General features: G+C 42.4%; 3 protein-coding genes across 3 annotated transcripts in view; 1 reads left to right on the top strand and 2 right to left on the bottom strand.

Annotated features, from left to right (window-relative positions):
- Window positions 1-7,723, bottom strand: part of USP13 (ubiquitin specific peptidase 13) — a 50,749-nt gene extending 43,026 nt beyond the window's left edge. Inside the window, exon 1 of the mRNA XM_054166785.1 lies at window positions 7,337-7,723. Coding sequence (XP_054022760.1) covers window positions 7,337-7,489 — 153 coding nt within the window. The 5' untranslated portion in view covers window positions 7,490-7,723. The remainder of the gene's footprint in view (window positions 1-7,336) is intronic.
- A 4,174-nt stretch (window positions 7,724-11,897) lies between these two features.
- On the bottom strand, window positions 11,898-16,891 carry NDUFB5 (NADH:ubiquinone oxidoreductase subunit B5). The gene is made up of 6 exons (XM_009903562.2): window positions 16,737-16,891; window positions 15,882-15,970; window positions 14,935-15,001; window positions 14,132-14,193; window positions 13,073-13,179; window positions 11,898-12,132 (listed from the first exon to the last, which is right to left on the bottom strand). Exons 1-6 carry the CDS (start codon window positions 16,861-16,863, stop codon window positions 12,012-12,014), a joined length of 573 nt encoding a protein of 190 aa, XP_009901864.1. The 5' UTR covers window positions 16,864-16,891; the 3' UTR covers window positions 11,898-12,011.
- A 112-nt stretch (window positions 16,892-17,003) lies between these two features.
- Window positions 17,004-23,066, top strand: MRPL47 (mitochondrial ribosomal protein L47). The gene is made up of 7 exons (XM_009903563.2): window positions 17,004-17,128; window positions 17,710-17,855; window positions 18,417-18,477; window positions 19,252-19,348; window positions 20,821-20,951; window positions 22,331-22,426; window positions 22,853-23,066. The coding sequence occupies exons 1-7, from the start codon at window positions 17,028-17,030 to the stop codon at window positions 22,968-22,970; spliced, it is 750 nt and encodes a 249-aa protein (XP_009901865.1). The 5' UTR covers window positions 17,004-17,027; the 3' UTR covers window positions 22,971-23,066.
- The last annotated feature ends 933 nt before the right edge of the window (window positions 23,067-23,999 follow it).

Below are 23,999 nucleotides of genomic sequence, written 5' to 3' on the forward strand. Positions count from 1 at the left end.
ACTAACCTAATCAGGATTTGAACTAATGACCTGTATCCTGTTACCAAACCCCCCAAACTACCTAGACCCCTCAGGGAAATCTAGGGTTTAGCAACTTCCACTCCTGAAGTGGCTCAGACAATAACGAATTTATAAAAGCACAACTGCTGTGGTGATCTCCTAACACAGCAAACTCTTATACAGTGGGTGCAATGTCTGCAATACAGGTGTCTGCTTTAGATCCACTAGAACAATGGTAAAACTTGCTAATACAGGTAGCAGAGAAGAGAGTAAAATGGCATCTTGATTTTTCACAAGTCTCCATAATCTAATATACAGAATGAAAAGTTTGTTCACCCTGTCACATAAGAAGTAAAATGTGGCAGTTATGACAGAGTGTCACTGGCTCCTCTGCGCTTTCCACCACAGCATCCATGAGAGTGTTTTCCTACAAACCCCACAACCATACAGAACTCTTATAGGCTCTGTCCTGAGTGTCTGTTCATCAGGGGTTCCCACAATTCATCTGACTGTGGTCACAAGACTTTCGCTGTATAACTCTAATCCAATCTTTAATATATTTGGTGAAGTTACAGGGCACGTACTGCAGTGGAAGCCATAACAGTGTAATTTAAAATAAACAGGTATTTTGTTTCAGGACAGGCTTAAAAAGAGTAACAGGCATCTCTGCATCTCAAAAATACATAGTAATTTACAGTGAGGAATAAAAAGACAGTCTGTCTCTCTGTCATGCTCCAGTACTACTCTGGTTGAAACAAGTTAAAAAACCAAAACCAACAAACCAGCAAAGCAAACCACAACCAACTACCTGAACACAACAGCACAGAGATGCTCCAGCAAAACAAAACCTTCACTTTCAAGTTTCCACTGCAATAAAAGATAACTTTCCTGAGGGGAAGTAGGTGGGGTGCCAAAGGCAGGGAATATATCTAGTTACATTCAAAAGGAGCATGGAACCTGCCTTTTAGACACCTGACCTCTGCCACACATAGGTTGACAAGAAAGCAATGGTGACAAAAGGAAAGCAGAAAAGGAAAAATAAGAGCACAAAATTGAGCATCTGGTAAAGAGGAGGAGACCAAGAAGCAAAAGAATCAGAAAAAAAGAAAGTAATGACACAGACGTACACAAGCATTGATGCGAAAAATACATACAATCAGTGAAGAGGAGCTGTGTACTATTGGAACTGGTGAAAGGCAAGAGAGATGGGAAGAACTGGGCTGGGCAGAGAAAGAAAAGTAGTAGGAAATAAAGTACAGGGCTTCTAATAAGCGGTCTGTTGCTTGAAGTACAAAAGAAATCCTTCCCTACCCTCTCTTGAAAGTCTATTTTATCACACTTTGTGACAGCAACATGCAAAAAATAAAATATCAACAGCTAGAACAAAGCACACATCACTAAACCCAGAAATACCTCAGGACTCTGGGGTTCTGATGTTCTGTGGACAACTAGACAAAGTTGCAATAGCAAACATATTACAGTTCTGAAAGGCTTGAAATCCTTCAGGTTATAGGTGCAACAGTAGCTACTGGGATGACACTGGCTATTACCCTACAAGCGGATTATTTCACAATTGCTTAATAAAGATGTCCAGTATCTCTGTTGTAGCTTCTAGTTGGGCATATGAACAAAGCCAACCCAGCAGAGCACTGAGAAGTAATTCCTAGGAAGGAAAATAAACAAACAAATCAATCAATCTGTGTGGGCCAGTCAGTCACTATAATGAAACCAAGACATAGGGCAGAGTCAGGAACAGGGCAGTATCGTGTAGAAGCCACACTCACAGGCAGGATCAAGGCTTCTTAAGTGAGCAGATACAATGGCAAAACAAACATTAGGTCATGAGTACTTCAGACTTGCAATCAGGAATACAAAACTTCCACCTATCAATCAGCACTGCTTGGGGTCACATTATCCAGGTGCAGATTGTGTGGGCCATTGATAGAGATGTCTCAGATCCACCACAGCTTATTTTCTATCTCAAGCAGTGCCACCTGCACTGCTTCCATGGCAGTTTAGATTTAGAGGGAGCCTGATGATTTTTCCCTTGTGCAAACCCCCAGGTGTACAAATCTGTTGGTCACAAAGACAATGCTGTGCTTCCAGAACAACATTTTAAAAAAAAAAGAAAAAGAAAAAAAAAAGGAGAGAAGTGTTGAGAGGAAACCTAACGGTTCCACCCTTCAGCAGAGGTCCAGGGCTGTTCATGTGTCTGCATCTCAGTATTCATCCTCTAGCACTCCAGGTACCGTGCAATCAAAGTCTCTCTGCTACCCAAAACATTCCAAATTTTGGTCAGTCACAGATATAGAGGAAATGGCTAGTGAGATTCTAGTGTAGCTCAAACCCAGAGAAATGCACAATGCACATATGCACTCCTTCTCCAAAGCTGCACAGTTATTCCTCATCTGTGAGTCACTGCAGGCACAACCCTGACTGATTGTACTACTCTCTAGCTCTGGAAAACTATTTAGTTAACCTTACTGTCCTGATGCAGCCCCAGCCAGCAAAACACTTGACCATGAGACAGTTTCAGCACCTCCCTGTAGTACAGCACTGCTGTGGTTTTTCAAGTGATCACCCGCCATCAAGCAATCCACTGCCTCAATAACTTGGAGGTCATTTTGCAGCTAGGCCAAAATGCTTTGCTTTGATGTATTCAATCCTCTTATTTGTTTCCTCACTGCTGATCCTGCCCCATCAATACAAATAAGGTAACAGCCTGCACCTCCCAGAGAGTGGCCCCAGTGGCATTTTGGTTTTCTCCAAGGAATATTGATCAAAGGAACAGCTAGATAAGAGGTGCTTATTTCTAGAAAGTTTTATGCAACGTGGTCATTGATATCCATCACACATTCTAAATTCTCAATTTCAATCTCAATTGTACTGTCTAATAATCAGCAGAGCATCAGCATAGTTTAGCCTTTGGAAATTGTCCCAACATGACCATTACAGAATCCTCAAGCCACAAAAATGAAGTCAGCAAGATTCACAAAGGAAGCTGTTTTCAGCAGCAAGGTTTACAAGCAGAGTGAAGCCAAGCTTTGAGCCACTCAGCCCTGCAATCTACAGAATCAGACTGCTTGGTCCTGTTGCTGTCAGAATCATGACCTGTGCTGATTGTAACCAACACCCTTCATAGGGAAGGCATCAGAGCACCATAATAGTCTGCATGTAAGTCTTTTTTACAGCCCAGTTTGTGTGCCTTTTATAGAAGCTGCCTTTCCCTCAGATGCATCTTGGCTAAAATGATCAGAGTTTTTTTGAGACAAGGATCTCATCAGAAGGTGGAATTCCCAGCTGAGTACTATACTTCTATTGAAATACTGAAAGACTAAAGGTTATATAATGCAATCTTTTTGTCTCTCTTTGTATTCGGCTGAACACAAAGTCAGGCTCATCCACCAAGACAGTAAGACTGGTCACAGTAGATGAAATAGGAGAGAAACCTACATCACAGTGGCACAAATACAGAAAACAGTAACCAGGATGGATGACTGCATGTCATACCTGAATAATGAGAGGTACAGAGCTTGATGGAGCAAACGGCAGGGGAGCCATGGCTCCTACAGCTGCTGGGCCAGTTCTTAGAGCAAGCAACACTCAATGCTAAGGCCACGCATGTTTTGTAAGCAGCCCATCATCTCCTCTGAACTCTTGTGCAAGAGGTCAATGGATAACTGAAGAAGGAGCCCTCACAGAAAGTTTCTCTAGAAGCCATCAAACCCCCAGAAAAGTCATTAAAAAAGCCATAAAAGGGTACATTGTCTAATCTTACAAGACAAGCAAACTAAAAAGTGCACTCTAAAGTGCACAGAAATTTGTCTCCTGTTTCTGCCAAGCTTTCTGGAAACTGGCCCTAATATGTTCTGTTGGAAATAGTCCAAATCTACGGACATGAATGTCTCACACGTATAGTGGTCTTTTTAACAGTACTACCTTTCTGACAAGACCATCACATTATATTAATTCACATGTTAAAAAATACACTGAATATCCATTTGTAGCCCTCCTACACATATTAAATCTCATAAGTAACGTTTCTCTTTGTAGCACAAGGGTGTCATTGTTCTCAAGTCTTCACCCAAGGAAGTAACATTTAAAACTCATGGAAAGGGAATGTCAACCAATTTTGAGGACAATCAGTGAAGCTGCCTGTATCCTCTGGAACATGGCTCTTCAGTGGCACCAAAGTGCCTCTGTAGTAACACTACATGGCTCAGACCTGAACAAGACGACACAGCTGACAGAGAGACAAATAGGTCTTCCAAAGCCAGGTCTTGCAGCCACGTTAAGCTTTGCACAATTCAAAGTAAAAGATGGAGCCACTCACACTCAGTACCTCATTTTCTGTCTCACCCTGACAACAAACAGCTCTGGTTTTGACTATTCCACCCTCCCTGGTCCTTTTCAAAATTGCTGCAGCATCTTTTTTCTACAATAATACTATTGCTTTGTACCCTCAGACCTCATAAGTCTGATGTTTTTCATTGTATTTTCAATATAATAACACTTCCTGAGAGGGACAGTAATAATATAAAATTAGTATAGCTGAAGAAACTTGAAAGCAGAGCTGTGGTGTGACCAGGTGCGTCACTTCAAAAGATGCAGAAAGCACTGAGGAAATTTACTTCTGTGACAAAATTCACTTCTTTGGAGAAGGAAAAAAAAAAAGAAAAGAGAAAGAAAAAAAAAAAAAGGTAAAGCCTGAGAAACAATCTTATTGTGTTAATGAAAGAAACTACTGAAATAAGATCTGGTATTGAAGAAAATGATCAGAACAAAACATCTTACATTGAGTTGACTCCAAAGAGAGACATCCTGGAGTTAAACTGTAACAAGGAGAAGATTTGAAATGGCTGAGAAGTAAACAGTAAAATGAGAAAACACTGAGAAGTAAACCTACAAGGAAAACACCTCTTCCATCAAAAATGTAATCTGGTATGTTACCAGGGAAAATAAAACCAAGAGCATACATTTTAACATCGCTCATTTGCTTTAGCTTCGTAACACAACAGTGTATTCTCCTTCAAAGAGAGACAGGCACCTCAACAAGAAGAGGCTCACTTAGGCTGTAAGTAGCTAACCTAAAAAAACAAGTCACTAAATGAACCTGACACAAAGCACACAGCGAAAAACATCTCCCTTTAACCAAGGCAACAAGCTGTCTGTATCCTTTCACTTTCCTTCTGAATGAAAGACTGTAAAAACACAGCTTTGCTGGTTTCGGTTTTTAAATGAAAGTGTCTTAAAGAAGCAAGCCCCCTAGAATTCACCATCCTAGAAACAGCATCCAAGTATCTGTTAGGTTATGTGGGAATAAATAAATAAATAAAATCTGAGACAAGTCTTTTGCCAGCTAAGCCGAGGAGTGGTATGGGCTGAAAAGCCACAGAAGGAAAACAATAGAAATTGAGACTTATTTTATTTACTGGTACTGCAGAGGTTCAGCAAAGCCTTTTGCCCAATGAATGCCTGTAAAGCAATTTAAACAAAAAGCTTTAAGAACAGAAGACAACGTTTTCCAAAATCTGAATTCTCCTCCAAATAAAGTCAAAAGGATAAAACATTTTAGCAAGAAGAGATAATAAAACCTCACAGCCCTGGTAAGTCCAACTCCTCCAACTACTTTTATACATAGTTGCTGTCAGGTTAATTTCAGTTTTGCTCAAATGTTTTATATTTTCATCAAATATATTTTGCTAAGCACAGCTTTTGCAGTATTTCCTAGAGGCTTGTTGGCTGGGGGTGGTAATTGGCTGTTTATTAATCTGCAGCAGCTATTTCACATCCCTTCCTACTTGTTAACAGAAACTTTTTACAAACTATGATGTTGAAGAAGCCCCAAAGTATTACTAAAGACACCACCCGTGTGTTTCCCTGAGCGGAAACTTAAAGGAAAGATTGTGCTCCATTGATTTTTTTCTCCCCCAAAAAACCTTATAAACTACATAATGCAATTAGTGCTCCTGCAGCAGTCTGATTTGACAGTTTTAATCAGGCCGCCTACCAGTATGTCAGGGCTGCTGGGTGACACTTGAGATCTGAAGAGCATGGGTAAAAATAACCTCCGTTCAACAAGACGTGATGAACACCAGACAGCTGAGTCACCTTTGAAACCAATTTTGATTTTCTGTATTAGAAGGAATTATCAAAGGATTCAGAAATCTCTCTGAAACGTGCCGGTAATGTAAACAAACCCTGAGCTTCCTTCTGATTGCTGCCATTGACTTTAACATCAGTATACAGTGCTCAGTCACTTCTGGGAAACCTCAGCTTCATGTTGAGAAGCAACTTCTAGGGACATTTCAGCTCCAATTCAAAACTGTCATTTCTAAGCACCTGTTTCTTATGCAGCATCGCCCATACAATTTATGAAGGTATCCAGTACTACCAGTGAAGCTGAAAACGAGTTAGGCCCACTTAACACATGCAGTCTGTGAGACTCCTGGATTTTTTGCAAGACAGCTGAAATACCAGAAGTTTACTGTTCATCGAACATTCATTTAACAGCAAACTAAACAAGCTAGCAGAGAAATACTAGAAGTTCACTGAAGTCCAGTGACATAATGAAGCCCTGGGAGAGAAAGTGTTTGAGAAGGACTCTCACGCTGATTTTTCAGGTCGAGCCTTTATTTGGGGAGTTTTCTCTTAAGACTTTTAAAAGGCGAATAAGCACCGAGACAGTAGAAAAGCAAACCAACTGGCATCTGCTAGTCAAAATATGCAAAAGAGAAGGCCAGCTACTGTCTGCCTCTTTTAATCCCTCACCATCCAAGTAAAAACAAGGGCTCCGGCGGGCGCGGGCAGCCCTCGCACTGCCAGAGCCCATTTCCCAGCAGGCAGGAAACTTTCCCCAAACCCGCCAAATCCGCGTGTCTAGGCAACCACTCCAGACCGCCTTAAGGAGAAAAACAAACGGAACGAACCAACGCTGCTGCCGGCAGCGATTTGCCGTGAGGAGCCGCGACCGCAGTGGACCGGCTGTGCAGTGCGGGGACCCGGGCAGGGCTGGGGTCACGCGTGGCGGGGAGACGCTGCGACCTGTGCGGGGAGGGCGAGGGGAGACCTGACTACGAGGAAGCAGCGGCAGATGGAGGCAGGCGAAAGGAGGAAAGGGGGAAACTGTAATGCCTGAGGAGGAGGAAGAGGCCCGGAGACAAGGCGAGAAAGAGGCCCGGAGAGAGGGCGAGGGGCAGCCCTTGGAGGGGGGAATGCAGCAGAGAGCGGGGAAGGGGCTGAGGAGGGGCGAGCGTGCCGCAGGGCGGCCGCTGAAGGCAGGTCGGCAGCCCGCGGCAGGAGGGGGAGCAGCCAGGGGCGGCTTCGCTGCACTCACAGGCGAGTCGTAGGAGAAGGCACACTCCGTCTTGTAGACCCTGTCCCCTGACTTGGGCACCCGAATCGTGGGCATGTAGGGGACGAGCAGCTCGCCCAGGTCCCCGGAGGCCATCTGCGCATCGCCGCTGCTGAAGAGCGCGGCCCGCTGCATGCTCCCTCCGGCCGGCCGGCGGCGAACGGGCAATGCGAGGGCAATGGAGGCGAAGGGCAGCCGGGCCCGGGGCAGGGCGCGGCGGCGGGAGCCGGGCCCGAGGGAGGGGAGGGGGAGGGAAGATGCTATTTTTAATCCAATGGCAGCGGGAGCGACACCAGCTGCGGCGGCGGCACTCGGGGGTCCCGGCGAGGGCGGGAGGGAGGCGCAGGGCGGCGACGGCGGGCAGCGCCCGGCAGCCTCCTGTCGCCTTCGCCAGTTTCTCGGCGTGAGGGGGTGGCCGCAGACTGCGGGGCCGCTCTCCTGGGGCGATTCCCACGCAGCGTCCGTGCGCGCGGCGACCGTTAGGTGGCAGCCGGAGTGGCGCCGTCGCCGCCCTGCGTCCGTGCTTCCCTCTCCCCCGGCCCGGCCCGGGCCCCGGTGCGGGGGGGGGGTCGTCCGGCAGCTCCCGCCGCGGGGCTGTGTCGGCGGGCGGGGACAGGGGTGCGCACCCCTGTTCACGGGTTTTCCCAGAAAACCTTCATTTCCGTCAGGGGAGGATGGAGACTGCCTCCCCGTCGTTCTGCGAGGCTCGGAGCAGGTTTCCTGTTGACCGGTAACGCTCTGCTACGGGCTCGTTTAGTTATTGTTTGACCAATTAAATACTATATACTTTTTTATACTATATGCTTTTTAATTCTCAGCCGCAAGGATTTAGTAATTTCACATGCCTAAAAGAAATCTTTAGACAGCGAACTCCCTGATTAACGGCGGTACAGTGCCGTTGGGGACAGATGTCTCGCATTCCGTCACGTCCCCGCCATAGGCGTTGGTGTCGGTGCTGTGTCGGTGTCAGCGTCAGCGCGGCCGGCTCGCCCCTGCCTCAGTGGTCTGGAGCCTGCCGGGACAGGGCACAGAGGGACGAGCTGGTGGGGTACGGAGCGGAAATGCCCGGCCCGAGATGCCCTGGGCAGCTCGCGGCAATGCCAGCAGCCAGATCCAGATTTCGTATCTTGAGGGACAGTGTCTTTAGCATAAAATCCCCTTCCCCTTCCCCTTCCCCTTCCCCTTCCCATTTTCACAATGAAAGACTACTGTTAGGGAAAGGAAGAACAGAGTAACTTGCAGGAAAACCATATCTCAATGTTTTTTTCAAGCAGTATCTAATAACTATTGCATGACTGATCCATTTACAATGAAGATGTACAATGTAGATGACCTGTAGTCCACTTTATATCCAAGGATTCATCAATCACCTCCAAGCAGGTGATCTGACCTTTGCTAGAACCACCTTTTACCTGAAAAAAAATTAAAGTTTCAGATGATGGTTCTAATAAAATGTAAATTAACAACCAAACTGAAAAATTACTTTTCTCTCTTTTTTTTTTTTTTTTAATCCTTTATGAAGAAACAGGCTGTGAGAGTAAGCAGACAAGTGCAGTCTATTCCCAGCCATTTTTCTAGCAAAAATATCAAATGTTGGGAACAATGTGGAATCCCAAGGCCTGAATATTCCATGTTAATGGAATGGCCCTAAGCTTATTCAAGAACAGATATGACAACAAAGACGTGTGAGCATAGTTGGATGCTGAATAAAACCCACAAATTAATATAGGGTCACCAGACAGATTTCTTTTACTTGAGACAACTTTATGCTTTTGAAAAAGTTTCTCTTAACTCAGCACTTATAAACAAAGCAAGCAATGCTAAGACATCCAAGCTGCCTAACCTGACAGTTGTCTCAAACAAAAAAGGACAAGTCGAAGCACTGATACAAAATCAATCGAGAGTCTTTCTGTCATTTGGCAGTGCTAGGGAACAGCAAACAAGGCAGTCTGCTTAAAATAGTCTGTGTAATGTTGCTTAATGTAAAGGGGGAAAAAAATTATGTTTGAAACCACAAGATGAGCAATGACTTATTTCCTTTAAAAAAACAAAGGTAGGGTAACAAACTTAGGAGGCACTTTCTGTCACTCTTGAGGCATTTACAACCAGAGGAGTACCGTGGCTGGTAGAACCTAGGAAGACACATCCCTCTAGTGGCAAAAGTCTTCCAGGTGAAGGGAGGACAGTTTGTATCCTTATGTAGCTGCCAAGCGTAAAAAAGCAGCTGTACAGTCCTGAAAATGCACAGCTGCTAACGTGTGGATGTCCTCATGTACAACTTGTATTATCCATCTTAGGTATTTTTTGACCTTATTGTGGCCTTCCAGTATCTGAAGGGGGCCTACAAGAAGGCTGGGGAGGGACTTCTCAGGATATCAGGTAGGATAGGACTAAGAGGAATGGAGTGAAGCTGGAGGTGGGGAGACTCAGACTGGATGTGAGGAAGAAGTTCTTCACGGTAAGAGTGGTGAAGCCCTGGAATGGGTTGTCCAGGGAGGTGGTTGAGGCCCCATCCCTGGAGGTGTTTAAGACCAGGCTGGATGGGGCTCTGGCCAGCCTGATCTGGTGTGAGGTGTCCCTGCCCATGGCAGGGGGGTTGGAACTAGATGATCTTTGTGGTCCCTTCCAACCCTGACTGATTCTATTCTATGATTATTTTCTTGGTTGGCAGCAGTTGCAGAGCACATACCCACATGAGCTTTTATATAAACTCTTTAGCATTTGTTGGGGTTTTTTCCTAGGGTCAACTGGAATTTCAAAAAACCAGAAAGGGTTAGCCTTCTGTCTCCAAAATTGTCCATGTGGCTTCTCTGTACTAAATGCATTGGAAGTAGAAAGTCTGAAAGGTTTCATTTTGTGATTTTGCTGTCGACTTTACACTTTTATGTACTAAAAGGTGTGTAAGCAGTCAGCAGAAGCCATCTTCTGTTCACCTAACAGTGGTAAGATGACTCATAAAGCCAATGGGCTTGCTCTTCAGATCCTTGCTCTTCAGATATCTAGCCACCCTTTCCTAACAATCTTCAACAAGCAAGTTTCCTACTTTTTCCTTTGTTTATCTTACTAAGCCTGTTAGAGGCAGTAGAAAGTTCTCTAACAGCAGTATCAATGACTTGGAATATATTGCTAAAAATGTTAGGTACACAGCAGGTACTAAGAAAATACTGAGTTTCATATTTGCTCACTGAGATTCATCCTTCCCGTGAGGAATTTTACATGATAGAGCATAGATTCTAGCCTAGAAACTAGGAGGGGGAGTATGTATGTGTGTGTGTGTATTTTCAAGAGCTCATGTAAGACTTCAGTTTATTAAATCCCCCCCAAATCACATCAATTTATGTGCACCATACACTTCTTAATGTGTAAGAACCTTTCCTTTGTTTTCTACTCCTGCATCTGGCAGTATAGTCAGGCCTAGGAGAGCACTTCTGCCTTAATTCTGCTTTCTTACCTCAGTTGGTACCCAAGGTAATAAAACCTAACTTTTGCTACAATTAAAGACTATCCTCCCCACAATTACTTGCCATATGATTCTCCATGTCACTAGATACAGATTTGAAACATGAAAGTTATGTGACAAAGGTAGGTACCCCTCACTAATTTATCTGAACTACTAACATACTACTGAACATTAATGAAGATATGTTCTGCCACAAAGGGATGATGTGACTCTGGTTTGTACCTATTACCATTTAGAATAGAGAACATGTATCACAGGAAAAGAACCTGTTTACACTTTTAAATCTCATTTAAAAACACTTAACCCCAACCAAACAAAACCCTCTGAACAACATAGAATGATGTTCCAGAGACCACTTTTTGGATGATCTACACTGAGAATTGTTCAGAAAGATGCACAACGTTGGTCAACTTTTGGGTTTTCTGGGGGGAAGGGATTTTTTTTGCCTTGTGATTGCTTTAAGAGGTGTTTGATGTAGACTGCATATGAAGTGAGATTGGAGAAAATGAAAGAGCAGACAAGCATAAATTATGCATAGATGAAAGAAGAAAAGTTTAAAACTGGTAACAAAACTGATAAGGAAGAGGAGCATAGCTGATACTGTCAGGAATGAAAGGTATTAACAGTTACCTAAGGAGAGAAAGATTTGAGAGAATGCAGAGAATATGATTGTAGATGTTGAAAAATATGCAAGTTGGGAAAAAAATTACTGTGAAAGATGAGTTTGACTACAAGTAATGAGAAAGAATTTATCTCATGTGGTAGATGTGATCCTAATATTCCAAACATTTGAAGGTATTAGTTCATCTTCCACAAATTATCTGACACTAGGCACTCTGAGAGAAAAAAAGCCCTAGTTTCCTGTGCCTTTCATTTAAAACTTTAAATATTAGAAATCACACAATGAAGACATATTCCCAGGTTTTTTCACATATATTAGGACAAAAATCCCATTCTGCATTGTTCTGTAGAAAAGGAGTCATTGCTAGCAAGTGACATAAGGCATTTTCTCTGACTTGGCAATTTGAACAGCTCTATGAGCTTAACTGCCACAGAGTTTCTTTCATATATTGGAATTAACACAAACATGGTTTATTTTTATTAATTTCCATCACTAAATAGCAGGATGTATATCACATAGCTCAGCCACAACTTGTCAGGATGCATTTAAGATCATGCATACTGTCGTAAAACTGCTTAATTGTCAGGTGTGGCTTTCATAGAGTTGTCAACAAGGTTTTTATCCGGCGTTTCATAATGATACCAAGGTCCATCTCCCCTGTGTCTCATCAGTCTGCGTGCTTCCAGCTCCTTCAGCCTAAAAAGAAAGAGCAACAGACACAAACTCAACATGAAGTTTATTGGTTTTGATCATACACAGATCAATGTTTAACATCAGGTTATTGGTGACAGCAGCAATGAGTTTAGCATCTATGGCTTATAAATACTAGTGAAACAAAGCTAGTACCAAAATACATCTTTTCCCAAGAAAGGTTGGACCAGGTGATCCTTGAGGTCCCTTCCAACCTGGTATTTGATGATTCTATGAAAATACAAAGGGTTCAACTAAAACTTGAGCTATTACATACTTGTAGTTCATTTTTTTTCAGGAAGTCCACTCACAAGAGTGTAACACAAGTACTTGCAGGATTTCTGTTACAGTTCTGCCTAGTAAGGGGCTAGACAACTTTATGATAAAGCCTTCAACTAAAAATAAATAGGAACAAGAAAATCAAGAATAAATGTGATGGTAGAAGACATTCTGCTGTCTTGGTCCAAACAGCAATAGGTTGTGGAACTCACTTTCTTCTGCCACCACAGTTTACTCTGAGTAAGTGCAAAATAAACTCAGGATGACCCACAGAATTTTTAACAGCAGCAAGGAACATCATCAGTACTGTAAATGGTCATTTAGCGACTCAATTAAGCTATGAGCATTAGCAGAGGCAAACAAAGCCGTGCATCTCCTGATTTGGGAGGACAGAGTCCTTTATAAACATGAACTGGTTTGAGGAGACACTGTTGATTGACAAGCCTGCCCTTGGATCATTACAGTTCTGCTAATCTTAAAACTGAGAAGGCAGGGTCTACAGATTTTGCAAATCCCACTCTGTACCAGCCAGTGCAGCAAGCACTCGGGGTCAAGTGATGCCTTAATAAGCACATTGTGTCAGCATCCAACTCAGTATGTTAAGCAAAATAGAAGAGTCAGCTACATTATGTATCAGTATTTTAAAGCCCTCAGCTATATAACTTACCTCAGTTCAGTTTTCCTTGATTCAACATCAAGCATAGCCATCTCTTTCTCATAGTCCTTTTCAGGGGGGTCAAGCAAGTAACGAGCTATCCATCGAGTTATAGGGTGCTGAAAAATATAAAAGCAGAGACTATCCATGCCATTTCCAAGTAGAAATGTCATCATAATTAATTAATTTTGTATGTTCCCAGTCATCAACACTATGGGTGCTGCCATTCAAACCATAACAGCGAAGTTAAAACCATGCCAAACAGATTGTAAGACCAAACCCCTAGAAAACTCTATTTATTTTGCCATCTTTAATGCCAAGATAAACTGCAGACAAGTATTCTGCATCAAAAGTGGAAGTTAATGGAAGACATGTGATCTGTTTTCTTTCTGTTGCAGTAAAATTCCTTGAATTGCTCCTGTAATGGCAGAAACAAACTCCAAAACTCCTACCATAATCAGTAACCTTTTGATTCCACATAGAGGTCACTTCACTAGGAACAAAAGTCTAAATGACTTTAAAGTCATAATACTATTGCTGAATTCAATTATTTCCTATCAAAACCAAGGCAAGAATTTAGGGGCTAATGAGATTTAAAAAGAATAACCTTGAGTTTCTTACTATAAAACTCTTCAATTCTAGATGTAAAAGCATATATGATATAAAAGAAAGTAATGTCCCTTTAAACTCCAGTATCTTTCCAGAGCAAGAAACAAAGACAAAACCTGCATGCTAAGAACAAAGAAAACTGAAGACTCTTCTGTTTAGGAATATTATGAAAGAATTCTTGGCATACAACTTCAGTGGTTTACTTGCATAAAGTTAAAGGCCATTTCCATCTACTTGAGCCAGTAAACAGATTTCCTGCAGCAACACATATGCTCTGTAAAACTGAAAAATTTCAAATTTACCAAAATCATAATCATGGCACAATTTGAGTTCTACTGCACTGATACCCAGTGGCAGGGATGTGGCCATCCTCATTATCATACTCCCTATAGTTCACTGCCAAAAGTGTCATCAATAGGAAGGCTGTCCATAACATGCCACCCTTTTACAGGTCACACTCACTTGGTAGTATTCCCAGTACTCTGGAACGTAACCTTCAGGAATCTCTGCAAGTTCAGCTTCACCTGACAAGGAAAGGAGAGGAGCAATAATTACTTCAACGTGGGTTTTTTAAGTGCCTTGTATTATGCCTTTCATGTTAAGAAATGATCGTTATTTTACATGGAGAGTACTCAATCCCTCCATCAGAGCTCTGTTCAGACTAAATTGACTTGCCGTTTCTCTAGACACTTCACAATGCCTTTACCTAGCTCGTGAACCTTTAAGCCACACAACAAAATGGTGAAATTAGCAGCTATAGAGAAGAAATAACTAAAATTAAGTCCACAGAAATGCCTTTTATACGAGCTGAAAACAAGGATTTTCCTAACTTCTCTATTAATTCCATGTTATTACAGTAGCAGATTTAAAACATGTACTACTAAGCATAAGTTTGGCTTCTTTGCTAGGTAAAAGTGACAGTATGCAGCCTTCTTAAAGATGTAAAACAAGGCAATACAGACTGCTTACTGGAATACAGAAGAACTGTGCACTAAACCTCATTGATGTTTGAAACAATGTACAAAGATTGATTTTTTTCCCCTGGTTTTTAAAATGTGGAAAGCTTAAAAAAAAAAAGGCAATAACTACAGAAAAAAAAAATACTGGGAATATCTTCTATGTACTTATGCAATATTACCATAACTGTCAGGCCTTTTTCCTGGTCTTCCAAAGAGCAAACCTTCAAAGATCTCTTTTTGCTATCCTACATACTTAGTTTCTATTTAATAATTTTGACCATGTACTCAGCACGACATTGCACTCACCGATGAAGATGTTGACATATGTTATGAATAATGCCACTGGTATTCCTGTCAAAAATACATAGAATCTCTGTATAGGGAATTAAAAAGAAAAAGAACCAGTATGAGAAACCCAGAAGCCTGACAAATCTGGATGAGGTTAGTCTGAAAATGATGTAGCAGCCAATAATTCTCAGATTTTCATTCATGGGTTAGGTAAGGATGTTGTACCTAAAGACAAATTGCTGCCTAAAATGAGTGAATTAAACTGAAATACAGAAACAGAAATGCTGTGTTAGTCCATGAGCTTATTTAGTGCAGCCTGCAGTCTCCCAGAGGTCAGTCTCTAGAGAAGCTTTCCCGGAGTGCTGTTTCAGCATCTTGCGACAACAGGCTTCAGCATTTAACCGCAACAAGGCGCTAACAGCAGTGAAATATAATCCAACGTGAATACCGCCACTGCTGGCTTTGGTAACTGCGGAAGACAGATAAGGGAAGCCCCATCCACCAAGAGAGTTGTATCAAGTTGGCTTTTACCTGTCATAATAGGCTTTATCTGAAACTTAGCTTTTTAGGGGGTCACGCTCAGGTCAGGCTTCCTGAGTCTCACCTCTGGTACTAATGGTTTAAATAACTGAAGTCAAACTCTGACGAAAAGTAACCCGATACAAGAGGATGGAGCAGAAAGCATTTGTAGGTTAGAAACAGATGAACACAGAGACACAATTCTACTACAGCATTAATTAAAGTCCTTTTTACCACTTAGCCAGTCTTTTTACTTCCCCTGGCCCTAATTTTACAACACATAACAGAAAATTCTTTAGGAGGAGAACTTGAAATTTTTGTTTATGTAAATAGTGCCAACCATACTTTAGATGTTGTCACATAAATCAGAGAGAAATTTGGATTTTAGGCACATTATTTGTGAAGGATGTGTTATACTGAGCATAATAAATTTGGTTTTGACTCACCAACAAGCTCAGGAAGCGCTTGTCATAAAAACTTGTTGCCTTGATAATAAACATTCTCTTCCCATGGCCACTGCTATGTCGTACAGGAGCTGAAAATTCACCAAAGGGAGAAAAAACCGTAACATTTTTGTTCATTGAGCCAGAATAAGGTAACAATGCATGTGAAAAATAAAAGAAGGAGTATACAGTAGTGGTAGGGTAGTTAGAATAAGTTATTTTCTGGAGGGTTTCAATGTTCCTAAAAGCCTGCATGCACTTGTATCCTATTTTGCTAGAATGAACATATTTCTCTTCTAACTTTATACACAAATCGATTTCTACTTTCAAGTCCCAACAAATAAACCACTGAATGTCATTACACAGGACCAAGTAAATTCACAGACCAGTTATGTCAGGAGTTTGGCCTCCCACCAGATCCGATCTATCTTCTACCCAAGAAATGCAATTTTTCAGAGGCGTGGAGACACATGCTCCAACCTCTCGAAGGCTTTTCCAGGACGTTGAGGGTCTCCTACATCTGCTCACCCAAGGCAAGAGCCACAGAGCTGTGATCCTGTGATCATTCCCGCCGCCCAGCTCCGTGTCCTGCTCCAGCCCCAGAGCCATGGTAGCGGGCAAAGGCCCCAGCACAGAGAGCGACTGCCCGCAACCGGGAAACAGATAGAGAATCACCCGCCCGGCGCCCGCTGTGCCTCCGAGACGCAGCCTCCGCCTGGCACCGGGCGAACCTCCCCAAGGCGACGACCCGGCGGGCTCCTGCGCCCCTCTCCTTAGGAGAGTCCCCCTTCTCCGTTCCCCAAGGTCACCTCGCCCCCACCGCACCCGCTCTTCTCCTTCCCGCAGCCGCGGCCCTACCGAGGCTGCCGGGCAGGCGGGCGATCCCGGTGAGGCAGGGGAGGCGAGTACCGACCGCTGCTCCGCTCACCGCCCGCCGAGCTCCCCACACAGCTGCTGCCCGCAGCAGCAGGCTCATGGCCGCCATAGCTGGAACTGGCACAGAGGCGGGGCTAGCGGCGCCTCTCGCCGGGGCGGGATGACGCTAGGAAGATGCCATCTTGGAAAAGGGCAAATTCTTTCACGCTGCTTCCGGCGCCCTCGCGGGACACCGTCCACGGCGCCGGGCATTGTGGGACGGGCGGTGGGGTCATGGCGGCCTCCATGGCGGTGGCTGCCTTGTGTCGGCGCCTCACGGGCGCGCTGCGCCTGTCCGGAGCACGGCCGGGCTCGAAGGCTGCCGGCCTCCCAGGGTGGGCACCGAGTCGGGGGAGGCTGAGGAGTGGGCTGGAGTGGGGGATGCGGCGCGTTTCGGGCCGTAGCGCCGCTCCCGGGAGGAAGGAGAGCTGTCCTTAGCGGTCCTTCCGTTCCGCGATGGCGGGAGCTGGGCTGCCCAGCCGTCCTGGCTTCCAAAACTTAGGCTGGAGCTTGCTTAGTGGCTTATATCCTGAGGCATCATGTAACTTCATACTTCCAGCTTGAGGTGACGCTTTAGTGCTTACACCGTGCGTTTACTGCTTTTGCCGTTTAGCTAAAGCCAAGGTAGGAGGATGTGCTATTGTATATTGTAGCTCAGCCCTATGCTGCTCGTTAATTTTGAACGTGTTACTTATGTATGAGCATAGATAAATGATAATTACAGGAGACAAAGGGTAGAGGAGAAAGCAACAGCAAGAGGATATTTTTTTATGAAGAAGAAAAGCTGTACCTTTACCCCCTAGATGGTGCCATTCTTCTCCCTCTAGACCTCTGCCTTCCTGAAGGAAAGAACATTCCCATTTAGATGAATGTTATTTTCCTATCATACCTATTTTGCTTTTTTATTTTTATGCAGATTGACATTGAACCTGTCCCCTAAGAAGCTGGCAAAAGCTGAGCCCCTCCCTCAGTTGAGGTTTCTGCACACTACTGTGTCTCGGAAAGGTCTGGAGGAATTTTTTGATGATCCAAAAAACTGGGGAGAAAAAACAGTAAAGTCTGGTGAGTTCTATTTAGCATTTCTGATAGTGATCTTCGAGCCCCTTGGGCTTCACTGAAATCTGACCTGTTGCATTATAGGGAGTATATATAGCTACAAAAGTTTTATGTTGTACATGTACATACAGATACTTGGGCTTTTTATGCCTCTGAACTTTGTTTTTTCTGTGTGTATTCTGCATTTACGGAAGCAAGGAACTATTGTGCAGCAAAATATTTTGCTGTAAATCCTTTGCCATTCTCTCGATAGTGTATCACAGAAGAGATTTCTTTGTACTATGGAAGCAAAATAGTTCAGATTAGTCTTACAGCTTTCCCTGCTGCCAGCCTTTTACACATGCAAACAGTACATGTAGTTGCTTTTCTATCGTATTTGTATGTTGAAAGCAAAGATGGATATCCCCAAGGACAGCTTTCTGAGTAGTAATGTTTTTAAGAAGTGATTCTTGTTCTGCTGAGTGAGCATGCTCTGCTACTAGAAGCATAAGCATGTTTTATTATTAAATATTAGATACATTTTTCTATTAAATTGATTTTTTAAATGTTTTTGTTTGTTTGTTGCAGGGGATGAATGGAGTATAAAGCACCTAAGGGCCAAGAGTAGTGAAGACTTGCACAAGCTTTGGTAAGTTTCAGTGAAGCAGCTGCTCTTCTTTTAAAACAGCTCTATGCATTTTACCAAAGCATGGCTAGTGATCTTATGAGCCAGTAAGTTTAGTCTGCCATACAGCTCTGTGTGCTTAAGCTTACTTTGGGGGTGGAACAACCCAAGATCTTCTCAGAATGCAAGAGCTTTGCTGCTGATGTTAGTTGTGGCCAGTACAAAGGGTTCAGGTTTGGTACAAAGAGGCTGAGTTTAGCTCTTTGGGGATTGCTCAAATTGCAGGATGGCCCCAGCTGACCTCTGGTGGGGCTAACCATCAAAGATGAAGTTGCTCAGGCCTGCATCCATTCCAGTTTTAGAAGTTTCTGAGGCTGGAGACAGTTTAGGCAGCCCATGCCAGGACTGAGCTACTACTACTGTGAATGATTGGGTTTTTTCTATCTTGGCCTTTAGCTGTGCATCTCCAGCAACAGTCCATCTCTGTTCAGACAGTGGAAGACTATTTAATGTTAATCTCTTCCCTGCTTAGCCTTCTTTATTCCAGGTTAAGTAAAGCTGTCTCCCTCAGCCTCTTCCTGTATGTCCTGTATATCAGCCTTCCACTACCCACCGTTACGGGCTTTCTCCATTGGTCATTATCTCTCCATTGGTGAGAACACTTCTTTATGGGAAGCTCGCAGGTACAGGATATGGGATTGTAGGTTGGACAACTGTGCTCTGTCCAGCAGGATGCTAAGTGAACAATTGTTAATGTTTCCAGAATATTTTTTATAAGTACTGTGCTTTCTGATCTAGGTATGTACTACTGAAGGAAAAAAACATGCTTTTAACTTTAGAGCAAGAATCCAAACGACAACTCAAGCCTATGCCCAGTCCAGAACGATTAGAAAAGGTAACTTTTTCGTACCAGCTTAACTAACACTGGTAGGTAAAAGATGAAGGGTTTGTAAACTTGATAAAGGCCTTTGAAAAAAAAATATTTCCCTGCTTTTCAGTATATTTACAAACACTATGCTCCAGTGACATAGTGGGAAAGGTTCCTCCACCTGTTATATAATGTTAAGAAATGTTCTTGCTATTTGCATGCTCTGAAACTTCACTTTATAGGAACTTCCTGGTTAAAAAAAAAAAAATCAACTTTACCTTCTGCAAACTCTTTTTAGCTGCTCACCTGTTGCCGGTTTCTTGCCTCTGACATAGTCTTCCATAAAGTTTTGTCTGCTGGTTCTTTGCTGCCTTTACTCCTGTCATCCTCTCCTTTTCTGCATTATTGCAATTCTGCCACTAATTAATTTAATTCTTTCCTCAATGTCTTTGCCACTGAAAACTTTATTTATAAATCAACTACATCTCTGTGCTTCTCTCACAGATAGAAATCTACACCTTCCCTGCCAGTTCAATAATCCTGCTCTTTGCAATGAGAGATACTAAATATATATCCAAATTTGGGAAAAGCCTGACCTTTACACTGTTAGTCTGAATTTCTTTGTATGGGTAATTTAACTGTTAAATGCCATCATACATACATGCAACTGCATTGTGATCTCCATTTTGTGTCAGACATGGATTATTAGGTCATCCCTGTACTTAAAAAATTAGGGAAGATCTAATGTAAAACTCTCCTCTGGACTTCCTAGTGTATCTTGCATCTTTATTGCATTTTTTCCTCACCTGTATTTTATGATTCCTGTTCTGAACAGTGTTTTCTGCTTTTCCTACCTACACATCCATATGCAGCAATTACAGATCACAGTGGAACTTTGTTTGGAAGGGGACTTGAGTTAGTGCAATTTCAGAAGTCAAATCTTATTAGTGCCTATTTGGTTTTGGCTGAAGCCCAAGAAGAGTGGAAGTCAAGGACCAGTTAAATACTGTGACTGCACTGAGACAAAATACAGCAATTTGCTCATTAAAATTAGCTCTAGCAGCTTCCCAGAGCATTTAACATGTTGCCATATGTAATGTTACAGTAATAATTAAGACAGACCTGACTAAAAACCTTCAACTCAAGTGTCATAATTTGCTCAAGGCAGCTTTCTGATCAGCCAGCAGGCATTACTGAAGCTGTGACCAGACTACAAAACAAAAACTAGAACAACCCAACAGCCAGTACAAGCAACCTGATAAATATATACAGCTTATTTTAGTCATAGGTCCTTTCTCACCCTTCACTGTTTCAGTACACAGGGCCAATTCAGCTGTTTGACTCAGACCACAACTGTGAAATTACTTGTGATGGAACTCCCAGTGCATTTTACCTATGTAAAATTCATTTGCATTTTGTCTTAGATCTTCACTGTGAGATCAGCTAAGTTGTCAGCATTGTCCTTTGTGGCCCATCCTGAAACAGTTTCCTATTTCCAGGTAGAGAACTCTATGAAAAATATAGACTTGGTTGTGGAAGAAAGAGAAGTTGCTTTGAGGCTTTTACAAACTGGCCATGAAAAACCAGTACCTGGCGAGTGGAGACATAACTGCTTGGGACGCATCTACTGGTACAGAAAAGATAACTTTTCCTTCTCTCTGAGTTCTTCTTGTGGTATGTCTGTCTGTCAGAAAATCCTAGACAGGAAACGATGCACATACTGAATAGAAAGAAACATGTCTTCTGGTCAGCATTCAGGTGCTTCTCGAGGTTTGGGGTTTCTTTTTGGTTGTTGGGGTGGGTTTTTTTCTTCATGTTTTGGGGTTTTTTCATTGGTTTTTTTTTTATGTGGTTGTAATTGTTGCTAAATAATTCACTGACAAACTACTCTTATTAGTAACAAAATTAGTTAGGTTTGTACCACACAAACTAAGGAATACTATTCAATTTAAACCCCCTCAACTTGCCTAATTATAACATAAAATCCACATATTGAGGAACAACCACCCAAAGTACTGTGTTAGACCACAGAAACAGCCATTGGACTTCCCTCCTAGTCTTGGCAGAAGTTTAACTTAGAAGTTTCTGCCTTTAGAATTATTTATTGTCCAGATACTTCCAATAATCTGTAATATCAGGTGATGACGCTGAACGCTCTGGCAGGACCTGCTATTTCATTAACTGCTATTTGATCCTCATCACTGACATTTGAAACTGGAATTACATTATTCAGCTCTGCAGCAACAGTGTAGATAACAGAAGGTCACACGTTATGATAATGCTAAATTTTCAGTTGTTATCCCTCTGTTTACCCATTAAATGTACGTCAGCAGAGTACTAAACTAACCACTAGATTTACATCTCCAGGGATAAGGCGTCTTCTCTTCCTCTGTGGAAACCTTGTCCACAAAGAAGGGTTTATTTGGAAGTGCAGTCCCCAGTTAACTCAGGGGGAAGGTACAGATAACCTGCAGTGGTCTTCAAGCACATTCAGACACTGCAGTATATGTAATGGGCCTGACACAATCTGGATGCACAAGCCATCTGTGCAACCTATAGGTGAGAGAAACCCCAAACAAATAATAGAGCCTGTATGTAGAGGGAAGGTGCAAGTGGATTTGCACTTCACGTGACACTCCCAACACTAGCATTTAAAAAAAGGATTATAGTAGAAATTAAACTCTTCACATTTTTCACAGCCTCTGAAAGTTTTCTTATGAAGGAGTCACTTTGAAGTGTGCAAAGAAGAGTGTCACACTCTCTACTGGGCCCTTTTCAAACATCTACAGTTTCAAAGCAAGACCACTTTCTACAGAAAGATGCTGAGCCACATATGAGGTGTAGTTACAAAGCAAGCCAGCAGCAGAGCTGAAAGTAAATAACCACATGCACATTCTGCAATCTAATGGTCAGAGCTCTTTGTCACTGTGCTGGAACCAAGTGTAAGTGGTGTAATCCAAGAACAAAGAAAGTGTATCTTCTATAATCACTTCTATCTATCTTTAACAGGTACAGTTACAAGGAGTGGCCAATACCATGGCACCTGAACAAAAAATACAACAGGAAGAGATTCTATTACTTACCTCATGTGAATAAATTTATCAGGTGAAAAGATTTTTTTTACATTGAAAGTAATTTTCTGATCTGCTTCTTAGTCCTCCTTATTCCACTTTGCAAGGCAAAAGAAGAGTAGTAATCTTTTTCTGCTCTTATGAAAATAGAGGTGTTTAAAATTATAGCTTGCTCTGTTTCTTTTTGCTATCCCCACCTTAGTTATTAAGACTTTGCTGTCTGTTAAGTTGCACTGTGAAGGTAACTTTACATTTTGCAGACTACCCAAGAGCCTCCCAGAGGCTGAATTTCTGTAGAATTCAGAAGTAGAAGGGGAAAAAAAAAATTGCAGGCATTAGAAGCAAATTATAATAATGAAGTTGCTAATCACTGGGAGCCTCTATTTGATTAGGGGATTGAGCTTATTAAGATTGTTACAAGCTACCTAGAAATTAACCACATTGACTTGCTTTATTTCAGGCTCAGCCTTGAAAAATATCTACGTAAAAGGGTAAGAGGGCAAAACCTAGAGAGGAAGAGGCAGAAGGTCTTGAAAAGGAAGTTCCCTCACCTTGCTGCACAATCTCAGAGCCAGTAACATGCTGGAAGAGCACCGCAAGCAATCTGTCAAGTACCTTTGTGTACATCAAACAAGTTCTAAAACCAGCTGACAACTTCACTGAGCCTCCTTTTTTTTTTTTTTTTTTTTCCTTTCTTTTTTATTTTTAATCCAACATTTGGCCTAAATTAAACTTGTGACCTGGAATTAAAAAGCAGCTTTGGTACATAACTCAGATTAATCCTAACAGTTCTTTCTGGAAACACTGAATAAGCTACAGATTAATCATTGATTATAAAAGTGAGACCTTATTAAGGGTGAAAACCAGCAGCTGACTCCTGCATGAAAGTATAGAGATAACATTTACCTGCTTTAACTGAACAGCTATGTTAAAAACAGACAGAAACACAAGAGCCTCTGAAGTTTACACACCAGCCTTTGTTCCTAGATCACTCAAGTTAGGTGATGTTACCTAGAAGTCTCTACCTGGATTTCTAGATACCTGTGGTAAAGTCAAACATTGATGCAGTGCTTTTTTGCAGTGTGCCAAATGTTTGAAGGAAGATAGATAGCAGTCCTCATGAAACTGAAGTAGAAAGGGGCTGCTACTGCTTTCAGCTGCTGGTAAACACTTCATGACATCTTTTAACCATCAGATGAAGTTTTGTAGCAGTGTAAAGTCATAAATTCTAGTCTTCCAGAAAGCAAGTGTGCTGTACGATACAATATGCTAAAATGGTGGAAACTCCACAGGAACCAAAACTGTAGGAGACAGACATATCTCCATCATCTTGACCTTCAATTACTCCTCTGCATCATACAAAACACCCACTTGAACAGAAACTCTTTACAGTAGTGAGAAAACCCCAGAAGTATTTTGCTTTTCATACAGTGTTGGAACACCTACAGATCTACCAGTGGACTGTAATTCTTTTAAGATATGCAGAACCCAAAAGTTAATTAGACATGACACCTAAGCACACGATAAAGAAGGAAAGCTTAAAATACAATCAATTCATGAAGAGAAACAAGAATGTTTACTTTTTATCTTCACCTCTGGCCACAAGC

Source organism: Dryobates pubescens, chromosome 13 (genome assembly GCF_014839835.1).
Source record: "Dryobates pubescens isolate bDryPub1 chromosome 13, bDryPub1.pri, whole genome shotgun sequence".
Lineage (NCBI taxonomy): Eukaryota > Metazoa > Chordata > Aves > Piciformes > Picidae > Dryobates > Dryobates pubescens.